The sequence below is a fragment of the Carlito syrichta genome, unplaced genomic scaffold, assembly GCF_000164805.1.
Source record: "Carlito syrichta isolate Samal-C Ts95f unplaced genomic scaffold, Tarsius_syrichta-2.0.1 Scaffold301846, whole genome shotgun sequence".
Lineage (NCBI taxonomy): Eukaryota > Metazoa > Chordata > Mammalia > Primates > Tarsiidae > Carlito > Carlito syrichta.
The window spans coordinates 691177-707145 of NW_007245942.1; the positions used below are offsets into that span (position 1 = coordinate 691177).

A 15969-nucleotide genomic window follows, 5' to 3' on the forward strand; every position below is an offset into this window, starting at 1 on the left:
AAAAAAAAAAAAAAAAAAGAAATCACAATTCTCCCACTTCACACACGTTAGAAAAGAAATCCAATTCTCCCATCTCATGCCAATACCATCAAAAATGGAAATCCCAGTTCTCCCACCTCACATCCAATAACTATTAAAAACAAAAACAAAAAACCCCCAGAAGTGTGGTATGTACATACAAAGGAAGATTATCCAACCTTAAAAAAGGAAGAAAAGAGAACCTCAAGGACATTGTGCTAAGTGAAATAAGCCACACAAAGACAAACACCGTTATGACTCCACTTATATGAAGTACTTGGAACAGTCAAATTCATGGAGACAGAACATGGAATGGAGGTTGCCAGAGGCTAGGAGAAGGAAGGCATGAGGAATTCTTGCTGAATGGGTACAGAGTTTCAGTTTTGCAAGATAGAAAAGACAAATGGAGATGACAGTGGTGGTGGTTGCACATTGTGAATTATATTTTATACCACTGAACTGTATACTTGGAATGGTTAAGTTGGCAAATTTAATGGTTCATTTATTTTACCATAATTTAAAAATTGGAAGCAAAACAAAACAATTCGCTCTAACGTGGTCTTTCTCTACCCCCCAGCATCCTCTTGACTATCCATTCCCAAGTTCCTGCCAGTGAGAGGAGTAAGGACCATTATTGTTTCCATTCTCTCTCTACAACAATTTCCCTATTGATTCAAGCAAGAATGTGGGTTACGGATTATGGGCAGGATGACTTACGATAAACTTTCACCCTACAAAACAACACTCTCTTTTAACGATCTCCTCTCTTTTTAACTGTGTTTGCAACTCTAGAACTAAAACCCAGGTTGGAGAGATGGTGCATGTATGTTCTGGAGTGTACCCCAAGATGAGCAAGTTTAGATTCACTCTTGGCTTGGGTAACTACGCATCATCAAAGAATCCTTTATCTCTCCCCTTGTTTTCCTCCCCATGAGTGTATCTGCTGTTGAATCATGTCCACACCATTCAATGACTATCTCACTATAATGAGGTCAGTGAGGAGGAACTTACTCTTGATTGTACTGTTCCCAACAGCCATGAAAAATTATAAGTAATGATGGCTCAAATCATATTCACGTAACACCAAGCCTTCCTTGAAAGTTCTGAAGCAGAGTAACACAAGCGAATTTACTGATGTAGCTGTCATTTCAAGACACTAACATGTAAACTGCAAAAAATCATGTTTTAATTTCATCTGCACTTGGTAAACTTTAATTGAAGGATGAAAAGCTGTTGGTAAAATAACTTGACATCTGGGAGACTGGGTACTAACTGCTCAAGAAGGATACAGCACATAGCACTTTGCTCCCACTAGAGAAAGAGAACCTGAAAGGAAATCGCATGATGAGTGACTCCTCCTGATTCTTTATTATGGTACATTGCTACACCCTAAGTAGGAAAGACTAAAAAGTTTTTAGTATATTATGGAATCCAAAACTCAATCTTAAATTCAGTATTTTAGAGATCCCTCAGGGCAATGCTTGGATACATTGTAAATGCTCCATCCACATTCACTCCTATGACAGGAAACCAATCTTCTAACATAGTATACCCAATAGAATCATTCTACATCTATTTTCCCATTGTCTTACTAAACAGTTGTATGAAATTCACAAATAATGATTTCTGAGTCACCAGACTGTTGGAATTCCTTCTTAGTTCCCTATCATCTTAGCTGTCATTTTCATGTTTTAGGCATTCATTAGCTTCAAATACACTCTATTGCCCAGTATACAAAGGTGGGAATTCTCAGATTTTCTAATTAAACAAAAGGAAACATAGCCTTAGAGTGGCCATATGTCTGTGTGAGAAGACACTCTCAATGATAATGTGTGTGTTCCTAACTTCGAATCTTGAATTAAAAAACTCTCATTTCTAAAAGAACAGAATTTTTTAATGAAATCAATTATTGTAAATGCATCTGAGAAGGTTTGCAAAGCAATTTCAACTAGTTTGGCATGATAGTTATAAAATGATATGCACTTTGTATGCATGCTGAAGAACATTTATAGATAGTAGATGATAGACCATCATCAAACATTCATTAAGTCCCTCCGTCCCATAAAAATGATGGGATCTGATAAAGCACCATTGTCAGAAATTTCTAAAAACTAAAATGGAGATGGTTTTCATTCTAAGCCTAGTGTATTTTTAAATCAAGCCACAGGGAAATGATTACTTTTGTTTCTATTCAATCAAGACCTGCAACGGAGTTTATGGAATGACATAATATCCTTCCTGAAATCAGACCGGCATGTAGGACCCGTATCCTTCACACATAACTAGTTCCTGAACCTTCACAAACAAATCCTAATTTCCAAGGAAACAATCTCATCAAATGTTGCTCACTAGAATACTTATTGTTCTTTTTGGAAACATTACAATAAGATTTTCACAATTCCAAAGCCCGACTTCCCTTCTAAAATTCAAAATACTCTTAAGTTCATTTATTTAAGTAGAAGTTGTACTTTTACAATGGCTCTAAAAATTCTTGGTAAACTTATGTAGCACCCATAAAATAAGGTAATTGCTTTAGCCTAGGAGAGGGGTGGTCATTAACTGATTGTAGATATGTATACTAGGGGTTTCTTAGGAATGTTCCTCTCTCACGGACCTATTCCAGAAGGAGCATGTTTTAAACTGTGTGTGTGTGTGTGTGTGTGTGTGTGTGTGTGTGTGTGTGTGTGTGTGTGAGAGAGAGAGAGAGAGAGAGAGAGAGAGAGAGAGAGAGAGAGATTGAGAGAGAGAGAATGATAAGCTTTAGAAATACTCCAGGTTGGTATTTCTGGAGGTTGAAAATAAAAAGAAGAAAGCTAGCAGCTTACAATGAATATTCTCTCTTCACTGCCTTAGGAAGCTGGAGTTTTGTGTGCAGGTCACAGGATTTGTTTTGAGGTGAGCAAACACATTTATCATTACCCTTTATCAGAAAAACAGTCTCAACAACTCGGTGGCAATGACTGCCATAAACATACCAACAGGAAGAGAATGTGATTCTGGTTGTCAGCCCGATGGCCTTAAGAACTGAATCCATACTTTCCTCCTCTGCACTAAAGATGTCCTAAATACTCCGGTCTGGGTGGACACTTAGTCCCCTGCCCCCTCTCTAGTTAAATAAACAAGTGTCCACGTCCCAAATGTGACAGAGGGTGGGAAATCTGCAGAAAAGCTCTTCAAACACACACTGAGTAAACTTTTCTCATTTGCTCCGAAGACACATGTTAGTTTTGGAATTTACGATCCATTTTTGATGTCCCATCGTGAAGTTTTCTGTGCACTTTGTGTTGAGTTACGCGACAGCTAAGGGCTGTCACCGTTTGCTGAAAACTGCAGCCTTAAGTTCTCTTTCAAAGTTACGGAGAGCATGGCATAGAAATCCATATATTGTAAAGTGAAAACAATAATTTTTTTAAAAAAGAAAAAAGCTGGGTTAGCATGAAACAGAGCCAACAGAAACCAGAATGACAACAGCCTTCCACTGCCGGCAACTCACCTTGCTGGATTTTAGTCACTAGCTGATGGCGCGCCAGAATCCGGCTCATCCTGTAAGGAGAGCGTCTTGCAGTTTGATCAAATCGCAAGTACATCTCCTGGCCCTCAGGTGACATGGAATTTAGGTAGTAGCAGCCTGAAGCTGGGGTCCTGGGCACCTGACTGATCATCCCGGCAGAGTGCCTAGTGCCACTTCGGTCTGCCTGGGGCTGTGTCCGTCTGTCGCCAGTCTCAGTCACCGAGCAAGGCACCCAGCCCAGGAGAGCTCCACCGACCCAGCGATTTTTCAAAAGGAGAAGGAGTGCCAAAGCCACAACTCGGAATTCCAACCCCCGGGGCCCTCACGTGACCATGGAGGCCAATCACAGGAAGGGAGGAAGAGGGGACCGTCCTCAGCCAGCCCCAGCCCCAGCCCCGACCGGAGGCAGGTCGGCCAGGGCCAGCCAGGATCCCCTACACAATGCTGAGAGCGAAGACGGGGAGCTGACATGCCTCCGAGCTGACCAAGCACCCCAAAGCAGCCCTCACCAGGAGAGTGAAAAGAAAAAGAGGGCAGGGAGGAGGAAAGGCAGCAGAAGCCAAGCCCAGGATCTCAGGGAAACTTCCAGGCTGTAAAAGTCACAGAAAGCTCCTTCTCTTTCTACAAGGCGGCTGCAAGCCAGGTAAAAGATGGGCTTGATACGTCTCTTAAATAAAAAAAACCAACAAATCACTTTGGATAAGCAGAAACAGTTGAGTATAAACGACCACCGTTCACTGCAAAGAAATGACTCAAACAGAATTTTTTTCAGTGAAAAATAAACTTCAAGTGCTTTCATTAACACCAGAAATGAATACACCACTGACTCCTGACCCTTATTTGATGGGAAGTGGGGGCTCTTACAGATAAGACTCAGCGAGGCAAGGTACACACACAGCTATTATTTATGAAGCATCCATCCCTCTTTAATTTGTCTACTTCCCTGATTTTTTTTGTACACATTTTTTTTATCTTACCAAAATTTTCCTATTGTTGACATAAGAAGACTAGCACTTAAAAAGATTTGCTGGTGGTATAAAAATTATTGTTCAAATGATAACTACGTCATCGAATTGCAAATAGGAGTTAAATGACTGATGTATTTTCTTTCTTTTCTTTTATTTTAAAGATGTGGTGTACAACTCAAGATTAGGTAGATAAGCAGTCATACAGGTAAAGTTTGGGCCTCCCTTTGGTCCCCACTTTGCCTGGTTTGCGATCTGGTACCCTTATTGATGCTGTGTGTCCCCCTCCTCCCTCCCCTGCCAGAATACATATTAAGCACCGATCACATAAGACGCTGCCAGAAAGCACTGCAGAAATTGACGAGATCCTTGCAGACATACTGTCACCAACCTGCTTGGATTCAGAAAGAAGTTACTCAGAAGCTTACAACACAAGGCCACAGGTGAACAGTGCCTCGAAAAAGACACAAGCACAATGCTAGGTGGACGATATTATTGTTGACCGAGGTGGCTGCGGGCCAGATAGAGGAGACTTGGATTGGTTTTTAAAAAATGGGGGGAATTCTAATAGGAAGAGTCTTGGGGGGTGCTTTTTAGGAGAGTCTATGCCCACGCATGTGCATATCAGAAACCAGAGTGTGTGTTTAAGGAAATTGCTAGTAATTCAATTTGACCATATCTGAGTATGCATATGGAAGTCATTAGGATTTTTCTTGGACTTATTTTTCTTCTTTAATATTGCTTGATGTGAAGAGAAACACGTCTATAGAATACATGTCATCAAATTCTGAGCCTGAGGCCGAATGAATAAAGTTCTTTGATTAAAAAAAAAATCATATGGCCAAGTGGCTTTCACATTTGGCTGATACAAATGGAAGCATAAGCTGGCCGGGGATTTATAGTTCTAATAATGAGAAATTATTTCTAGATTATTTCCAGATTAAAAGTGTATCAGGACTTAAATTAGGACCTAGATTCTTGTCACGAGGGCTTAATACCTTTTGCTATGGGAATTTTTGTTGCCCAGATTCTGAGAAGCGGTTCTTCTTGTGCAACTGACTCACGTGTTTAAAAAAAAAAAGTTAATAAAGATCTCTGGAGCACTAGAGTCTTCCCTCTCCTAGCAGCTACCAGCCTCTTCCAGGGACTATACAAGAGTTAGAAAGTGTCAGATTTCAGGACGTGCTCACTGGGTCATAGTGTACACTTTCCATTCTTACTAGGATTTGAGCAGAAATTTTTCTGTTCTATGGCATCCTTTGAGGGAGTTAAAAGGGATCTAAGATCTAGTGACTGGTAAGGCAGAAGCACAGACGTGGATGAAGAAAGGGTGAGCACCACATTGCAATGATGGATGTCTGGAAGGATCTTTGGCTCAGCTCTGTCTATACTGGCAGCCATCTGATCCAGGTGTTGAATCAGCTGCTTTGTGCACAACCTTAAATTAGGACCTCGATTCTTGTCACGAGGGCTTCATACTTTTCGCTTCAGGAATTTTGGTGCACAACCTTTGGCTTGATACTCCAATACCAACACTGGGGATATTCCTGTCATAACCTTTTGTTCAAGCCAGACATTTGGCAATTGCCTTTTTTATATATACTGGGAGAGAACAGAAGAAGGGTATAGAAAGAAAGAAGAGGGGAACATGAAATTTGGGGATGTTGGACATGTTCTGAAAAACCAAGTAAAGGGGAGGAAAAGGCAGGAAATAATATATAGCTGTATTATCATTCTGGATAGCACTTAAAGAAAGATGGGCATTCCCAACGCCAACCTTGAAGTTCATCACTGACTTGACTGCATTTTAAAAGGAAATAGAATGATTCTTCCTGAGAGGCGCTGCAGTATCAGGGTCAGGTTACTAAAAAACAAAAACAAAACAAAATCCAATTTTGCATTGCCTCCTTTTTTGCACAATTATGAATGTGTTGAAAGTCCCAGGGTTTCATCATTTTTATGATCTGAAAACATTACGTCATAGAAATGCATTTTTTGACATGTGAATTGGTGAAACAATATGAGACGTATTTCACAGGAGATGAGCAAGGAAGAACAAAAATTGAACTTAAGAGGAATTGCTATTCCCTGATTAAAAGACAACTCAAAATAAAGCCTCATTTTTTTTTAGTTGGATTCTCAGTCTGTCGCCCAGGCTGGAGTGGAGTGGCATTCTCACGGCCACCCCAGCATCGACCTGCTGGGCTCTGGCAATCCTTCTGCCTCAGCCTTCCAAGTAGCCTGGAACTACAGGCATGTGCTACCACGCCCAGCTAATTTTTGATTTATTGTAGAGATGAGGTCTCACCAAGCTGCCCTGACTGGTCTTGAACCTGTGGGCTCAGGCAATCTACTCACCTCAGCCTCCCGAAGTGCTGGGATTGCAGGCTGAGCCACCGAGCCCGGCCCTCATTTTTTCAAAAAACTTAGTTAGTGTTTTCATAAGGGGATATAAGAAAGATTGTGTATCAGAAACTAGAACTTCCCTATGTATAGACAAGGCCCCTAAAATTTTATTTTATGGTTCAAACAGTGTCTACAAATCCACTCACCTGCTCACCATGTTTTTGTCAGTTTGTATTGCCAAAGAACTACACATAAAGCTGGTAGGTAATATTATTTTCTCATCAGCATGCCATTAGTACCTTGTTTTATATTAATGTATTGCTATTGCTATGAAATTCATATTCCTTAATACTTTTTTTTAATCATTTAGTGCCAGTGGTAGAAGAATGACCACTGGGATGAGTAGTTCTGGTCTACTGGAAGCAAGAAACACTGGTTCTGTCTCTGGGCTTGGCCTCTGTGCATGCCACTGAGAGAATTGGTCTTCTTCACTGGCAAGTGCATAAGGTCCTGAAGAACCAGATGGAGACAGTGCCAAAATTACAAGCATCTTTGAAGACTGATGCTACATTTCTTCCTTTAAAAATGAAGAAATTTGGTGATGCAAAGCCATCTTCACCCAGACTATTTCAGGAACGGGATAAACAGATGAATATTGGGAAAAAGAAAGCAAAAAGGAAGGGAAAGGACAGGGAAGAGGAGCCAGTAGCACTGAGCACCTACTATGTGCCAGACATCATGCTATGCATATTCCATGCCTTTAATTAATCTCTGCAGCAACCCTGTGAGGTATCTGATTTTATGGAAAGGAAGGTGAGGCTCACAGAGGAAAAGCAGTGACCCAGTCATAGCGAGCAAGTGCGGACCTACTGTGCGTCTCCAGGCCGATGATATTTTAACTCTTTCCACAATCACACAGGAAGGACATGAAGGAAAAAACTCCTGAAAAGGTGCTAGGAGAATTGGATAGGAGAGAGCATTTAGGAAGAGTTGACTGGAGATCACGTTAATCCTATTTAATTGCATGAGATACTAGAATGTCTACATGGAAATATAGATATGGGATGGCTAAAATTCCATGGGGATTGAGAGCTGGTGTCTCAAGAAGTACTGAGTCCAGAGCCCTCAATTAATCAGTGAGAGCCAGGGGTGCTCTTGGGTATAACCCATACTCACTCCAACCCTAAGAAGAAGCAGCAACTCAGCTCCACCCTCTCTTGGATGACTGCTCATTGGCAGGGTAGGTGGTTTGTCCTGTGCTTTCTACTCACCCTAAGGCTTGCTCTGCATATGTATGTCTTGCCTTTTTCACTTTATTCCCTCTCAATGCAAATGCTTCACACACGGTCAAAACTGAATTTTGATCTCTAAACAATACTTTTGGTTCTTAAAATTTCCATGTCTTTTGATAGGTGATCCCAGATCAGCACTCCATGGAATCTTGTATACACGGGGCCAAAGGTTCCTTACAGAAGCCAGGAACAGGCTCACCATCGGCTGTTCCTGCTACTCCTTCACAAACATTCCATTCTCCTCGTCAGCCTGTTTGGAGTGTGCCAAGCTTATTCTGCCAAGTGGGAAAATGTTTGAGATACAAGTGGCAGGTGGAAGAATGCAGGACCGATTTGGAAGGCTGCTTTTAAAATTACATGAACCCAAAGGTTGTGGCTTGATGTCAAAGCCTTCCTGTGGGCACCAACTGAGTTGTGATGTGGGTGCCCAACTCTGTGCCAATGAACCTTCCCAATCTCACACACCCCATGTCCCATGCTCAGTGCAAGTAAGCCAGTGATGCTAATACTTGCAGCCATGACCAGGACCCTCCATGACTGGACCCTCAGCCTGGACCTTCTTCTGATCAGTTTCCCCAGCTCCAGACCATGACGCCCACCTGGAGTCCATTCACTGCTGCAAAACACGTGGGTGGTAATAGATTTCCTTTATTTTGTCTCTCAGCTCTGCCTCTTGTCTGGTGAATTTCCCCTCTCTGGGCCTCCTAAAGCTTGTACTCTGTCCTTATGTCATCCCTTGGGGACTCAACTCTCAACTGCAGCCCGGATGGCCAGTGGACCTGGTCTGTCCTGTCCTGGGACCACTACTTACCACACCCACCCATTCCAGCCAAATCAGAATTCTTTCACTTTCCTGAGTTTCACAAATTTGAAATTGTGTGATCCACCTACTTAATGATTGCAGTTCCCCTGTGAGATCGATTAATTCTTTTAAATATCTTTTTTATATTTATTTATTTTTATTTTAAAGATGTGGGGCACAATTCAGTATTAGGTATACAAGTGGCTATCTTACAGGTGAAGCTTGGGCCTCCCTTTGGTCCCCACTTTGCCTGGTTTGAGATCAGGTATGCTTATTGATGTTTTGTCCCCTCATCCCCAGCAGTATCCTGCTACTGACAATCCCTTTCTTATGGTATTATGGCAAATGTCCAGGGTCCACTTATGAGTGAGAACATGTGGTGCTCAGTTCTTTGTTTCTGTGATAGATCACTGAGTATGATCAACTCTAAATCCATTCTAGTTGCTGTGAAGTCCATATGTTTGTCCTTCTTTATGGCTGCGTAATATTTCATTGTGTATATGTATCACATATTTTTTATCCAGTCCAGTTTTGAGATCAATTAATTCTTTACCTGCATATACAGAGTGTAATCATCTCATAGAGGACCCCAAACAGTTGAAGAAAGGTCTTCCTTTTCATTTCCATAAACTAACTCTGATTCTGCAATTTGGAAATTAGAGAGGACAAATCTATTCCTTCTTCCACAGGACTGTCCTTATGTGTTTATAGAAAGCCAACATATCCCTTCAGGAATCTTCTTTTGTAGGCTAAACATTTCTTTTCATCAAACTACAGGACTTAGCACTATTTATCAAGCTGATTGTTCTCTTTTGGATCTGCTCCAGCCTGTCAGTAACCCTTTAAAAATATGCAGGCACTCACTCTAAGCTTAGAGCCCTTGTCATGGCCAAGCACAATGGTAGATGGTACCATATATGCTTACTTCCTGCACTCAGGCCATTGTCCTTTTGCTGATCCAGTCTGATAACTATGGGAGGTTTTCTTTTTTATAACCTATGTCACTCATTCATAAATTTAATGTTGACTGGGTGCTTCATAGCACTGCAGTAACAATGAAAGATATAAAGGTAAGATGGGGTACCTGCCCTCAAAGGATTGTCTGCCAGAGAAGACAGAAAAAAAAACAAAACTCACCACTATACCACGTGTTAAGGGGAGTGTGAGAGGCTATCTCTGTTGCCTCATGCTGTTTTATAGATGATCAAAGAGCTTAAGTTGTGTGCTGTTTATATATTTTCGTAAAATCTGCTGTTGGGTGAGTGTTCTCTATTCTGAACTTATCAAATGACTTTCCGAACTTAAGAATAGGTGTTTAAAATTATTGGAATAATTAAGATATTTTCAACTCCTGACTTTCTTCTCTAGTTATTTATTTCTGCTTTGTTAACTCTGGTGGCTAACTTTTCTATATTAGAAAAGTGAAAAATAACAAAAATCAACTCTAAATGGATCAAATACCTAAATGTAAAACCTCAAATTTACAAGAATCCTAGAAAACATAGGAAGCACCCTTATGGAAACAAGAGTAGGCAACCAATTCCTGATCAGCTCTCCAAAGGTGAATGCCATAAGAGATGAGATAGTGGGACCTCATCAAACTGAAACGCTTCTGCAAAGCAAAAGAAACCATCAGGAGAGTGGGAGACAGCCCACAGAATGGGAAAAAACATTTGCCAACTGTAAATCTGACAAAGGCCTAACATCCAGGATCTACAAGGAACTCAAACATGCCAAAGGGGAAAAAACAAACAACCCTATTAAAGAGTGGGCAAAAGATACGAATAGAAATTACTCAGAAGAAGACATGTGAGCAGCCAACAGATATATGAAAAAACGCTTAATCATCAAAGAAACACAAATTAAAACCACACTGAGTTACCACCTAACTCCAGTCAGGATGGCATCATCAATAACTCAAAAAACAACAGATGCTGGAGAGGATGCTGGGAAAAGGGAACGCTTATACACTGTTGGTGGGAGTGTAAACTAGTACAACCTCTATGGAAAACAGTGTGACGATTTCTAAAAGATCTAAATATCAACCTTCCATACGACCCCACAATACCTTTTCTGGGAATATACCTGGAGAAACTCAAATTACTCTATAAAAAGGATACCGTATGTGTCTGTTTATTACAGCATTATTCACAATAGCAAAAACATGGAACAAACCGTGCTATCCATTGGAAGTGGACTGGATAAAAAACATGTGATATGTATACACGATGGACTATTACATAAACGTAAAGAAAAACAAAATTATGGACTTCGCAGCAAATTGGATGGACTTAGAGTCTGTAATACTCAGTGATTTATCACCAAAACAAAGATATGCATACTACACTCAAAAATGGTACCTGAACACTCATCATAACACTATAAGAAAGAGATTGGCAGTAGTGGGATGCTGCCAGGGGAGGGGCCACATAACATCAATAAGCGTACCCACACTTTACTTGCACGATGACCACTTATATACCTAACCCTGAATTGTACCCCACATCTTTAAAATAAAAATAATAATAATAAAGTGAAAAATAAACCACAAAGTCAATTTAGTAAAAGATAAAAGAAGGATAGAAAACTAACAAAGCCAGGAGTGAAATCAGTTCATAGATAGACAAGCCACGCAACCCGGTACATTTGCTGGAGGTGAGTGAGAATGTGGCTGTGATTCTTTTCAGACAAAGCAAAAAGAAAACAAGACCAATTACAAAATCCCACATATCTCTGTGATGAAAAACAAAACTGTGATTTAAGATAAACACAGATCTCCAGGTATTGCCACACTAGGGAAGATTTCCCTAAATCTTCAGCATCCTTAAAGATACTGGGTATGGTGACAAAACTTAGATCTTGGTTTCTTCAGTGTATCCTTCAATTTCAATAGTAGTATGACAAAGCATTATTCAGAAGAAGGATTTCTATTAAGACCACCAAAAGCCATGGTTCAAGAATGTTATTCTTTGTGATGTCTTAAACCGTATATTGAATCATACCAGCATTTCTCTGTTTAAAATATTCAAGAGTTATCCATGGCACCTGAACAAAATCCAAACTCCTTACTTGGCCTACCAGGTCCTGCACAATCTAGTGCCTATTACCACGCCTACCAGCCTCCTTGACTTTGCTGCCTCAGTTTCCCTTCTGCACATGCATCTTTCCCAATTTGAAATTGCATACATATTTGATCATCAGCCTATGCATTGCTTATTTTCCCCCGGTACACTTCTGAGGTTGGACCATGTCTGTTTCATTCACGTTCTATCCTTAATGCCTACCCTAAGGCCTGGCACAGAATAGAAAATCAATAGGGATTGGTTGAATAAGTGGTTGAATACATAATTGAACCAAGGATTGCCTGAAATCTTCCAAAGACAAAAATGTAAAATGTCTAGAAGCATGGATGTCTACTTTTAAAGGCAATCTTTATAAATATTGTTGGTGCTGCTGTTGATATAACAACTTGGATTGAATGGTGATTGGACAGCAGATAATCCTAGGTTTTATTCTCTGGAAAGAGGCTAAATACACATCTTTTACTTTTTGGTTAGTGGCAAAAGCATATGCTTTGACTGTCAAACAGAGGACAGTTTAAAGTCCCTTGCAAAAATTAGGGAGACTGAATAGGATAAGGGATGAGGGATAAAGAACATCTTTCCCCATAAAGAGGGAATAAAGGGCATCAAATAATTTTGGTAATATCTGCCTTAGCTTTGTGCCAGCCACAAATTGTGTAAGTACGCTTGCTGTGCTTTTAACCAAACAGTTGACCAGCACTGGGTCCCCTGCAGAGGTTTCAGCTGACTCTACAGTTATCTTCCGAGCAGTTTCAGTCCACGAATCTTTATTTTATGGGAACAGCTGGGAAACACAGGGAGACAGCTAAGACAGATCAGAATAGAGTCATTCTGCACAGCAGAAAAGTGGGGTCAGTCCTGAGCTTGGAGGGAAGAATACCTGGGTGAGAAAGTGAGAAAGACAATCTCGGGGGGGATAAGATGCTCATGAAGACAAAAAAGTGCACAAATACCTTCCTACGCTAAGCTCGTAAGAGAGATTAGTACTGTAAATCACCACGATGTGGGGGATCTAAGGTATAGCCTGGGCAGCAATGGATGTGTTCCTTTGATGGCAATAATCGTCATACAACGCTTAGGCAGATCAAATTATCACGCTGTACACCTTGAATATATACAGTCTTTATGTGTCCATTAAACAATTTAAAATTTAAAAGTCACCATGATCCTTTTTGTGTTTGTTAGCATGAGAACTACTCTCTCATCAGATATACGGTAACGTTTTATTCACAATAGTCACCATGATCTTATTCACATTAGACCTCCAGAACTTATTTATCTTGCAACTGAACATTTGTACCTTTTGACCAATATCTCCCCATTCCACAACCCCAGTCTCCGCCCCCTGCCCCTGGCAGCCAGCTGCTTTGATGAGCTGACTTTTAATGATTTCAGGTATAAGTGAGATCATACGGTATTTGTCTTTGTGTGGCTGGCTTAATTCACTTAGCATAATGTCCTCTGGATTCAGCCAGTGTTATACCTGTTTTGTCTGGCTTTTCTGGAGGAGTTCTTTTCTATTAGAGGATATATATGTGTATAAAAATATAGAGAGACACTCCTGAGGTTTTTGCCTTATATCTTCAGAGCATGATGTTTATCACAGCATGCAGTGGCCTCTGGCCAACCTCCTGGAACACCACCATAATCTCACTGTGTCTTATGGCTCAGACTTGTTTAAACAGACCAACAGATAGCCAGGCGTGGTTACCTTCTCCTTAGCTGCTCCACCAAGATGATTCAGCACTAATCCATCACAGGAGAATACTTGCTGAGCACCAAAAATGTGTTTGCTGTACCGAAGGACAGAACATGCCAAACGCCACTCTCAGTATCCAATGAACTTAAAAGACATTCTTTCATTCTCTGACTTTGAAACTCTCAAAGACCATCCAAGGCTATCTCAATATGAAAATCCCGTCCCTGCCTTTCAATTAATCAGTCAGTGCATTGTGTAAGTGAAAAATGTAGGACCCCAATTCTGTATTGTATACTATGATTGCAATTGTTTGAAAAAAAAAAGCATAGTAAAAAAAGTTTAGGAGATGACACATTCAAAAGACAACCATGACCTTTTTTAGGATGGAGGAATTTAGGTGACATTTCTTAAGCTTCCATTTTCCAAACATTCTGGTATGTGACTAATTACATTCCTTATACAATGAGGGGGTCAAGTCTAACCAATGGTTTAAGGTAGGGGTTTTGAACGAGAAGCCTCACCTCAGTTCCTTTCCAGTTGCCTCTGGGTATTGCCGACAGAAGATAGAGAGACACGAAAAATATGCATAAAGATGACAGATACTGTCCTACACAGCCTAAACTCCCCAGAGCCTAATACAGGTAGGCAAAGTCCCAGTGTTCAAAATAACGTCATCTAGGAAAAAGAAAACAAAAAAAGCCTACTGGTTCCTCTTTCAAAAATGCCCCTCATTATCCCTCCAGCATGCAGGGACCCACCCTCCTGCCTAGAGGACTGTGACAGTCCTGCTTGTGTCTCTGAGTCTAGTTTGACTCCACCCCATCGACCTAGAACACCACAGAATGTTCAGCTTCTCGGAACACCTCTTCAATTATATTATATCACTCTCCTGTTGCAAAACACCAAATAATGCCCCACCTTTATAGCCTACTGGATATTTAAATTATTTAGCTTCTTAGGGGCTCTCTTTGCATATCTACAAAGTGGTATGCATACCCATATATATGTCTCATAAATATATGGGCAGACTCAGAATATATGATTATCAATTCCTTTTCCACTCTTTGTTTTTGTTTTATTTTAAAGATGTGGGGTACAATTCAGGGTTAGGTACATAAGTGGTCATTGTAAAGGTGAAGTCTAGGCCTCCTCTTTTCCACTCTTTGTGTTATCTGGACCAGAGCCTAAGCCAAGAGAAAACAAACGAATGGAATTAGGATTTTACATCACTTCTTGAATGTTGCTTTTTGGAGAAAGATTCAACGGGCAAGGTAAGAGCTGTCAGCTGCAAAATCCAATCTCTAGATATGGGAAACTATCTTTTAAGTTATTTCTGGTTTTAAAACTTGGGATCATGTAATATCCTTATAATAATGATAATAATAATAATTATTATTATTGTGAGTCGGAGTCTCACTGTCGCCCAGGGTGGAGTGCAGTAGCATGCTCACGGACACCACAGCCTCTACCTGCTGGGCTCATGCAATACTTCTGCCTCAGCCTTCCAAGTACCTGGAACCACACCCGGCTAATTTTTTTACTTATTGTAGAGATAAAGTCTCTCCAAGCTGCTCAGGCTGGCCTCGAAACCCTGGGCTCAGGCATTCCTCTCACCTCCACTCCAAAGTACTGAGATTACAGGCATAAGCCACCACATCCTGCCTCTTTACGATTATTTAAGAGGTGACATTTATTTCACCTTTATAAATACAGTCTTGCGCCACATAACAACATTTTGGTCAACAACAGAGGGCCCATAAGGTTATAATACTGTATTTTTACTGTACCTTTTCTATGTTTAGATATGTTTAGTTACAAAATTAAATTACTTTTCATTGTATCATAATTGCCTACGGTATTCAGTGTAGTAACAAGCAGCATAGGTTTGCAGTCTAGGAGCAATGGGTGATACCATATATCCTAGATATGTAGTAGGCTGTACCATCTAGGTTTTTATGAGTACGCTCTATGATGTTCACACACACATGAAATTGCTTGACACGTTTCTCAGATTATATCCCCATTGTTAAGTGACACATGACTGTACGCATAAGCATATTAATGTTCTAGTCTCACAACAATGAGCAAAATCCATTTAAATAATACAGTTGGTGACATTAGGAACCATTTGGATAAGGTAGTCTAAACACTTTTTATCCAAATACTTCCTAAACATCTATTCAAAAGTGCTATTTATAGTGCACTGCTCTAATCTTAAAAGGAGCTATTAAAGATATAACCCTTTTCTCAGGC

The 15969-nt window shown here is 40.4% G+C and overlaps 1 protein-coding gene across 2 annotated transcripts in view; it reads right to left on the reverse strand.

Moving 5' to 3' along the window:
• The window catches only part of STARD13 (StAR related lipid transfer domain containing 13), a 241349-nt gene that overhangs the window by 180172 nt on the left and 45208 nt on the right, over positions 1–15969 (reverse strand). The window contains exon 1 of one of the 2 annotated variants that reach the window (XM_008055404.2): positions 3512–3802. The exons of the other annotated variant lie outside the window; for it this stretch is intronic. Coding sequence (XP_008053595.1) covers positions 3512–3680 — 169 coding nt within the window. The 5' untranslated portion in view covers positions 3681–3802. Of the gene's footprint in view, positions 1–3511; positions 3803–15969 lie in introns of those variants that run through there. 2 annotated transcript variants of the gene reach the window in all.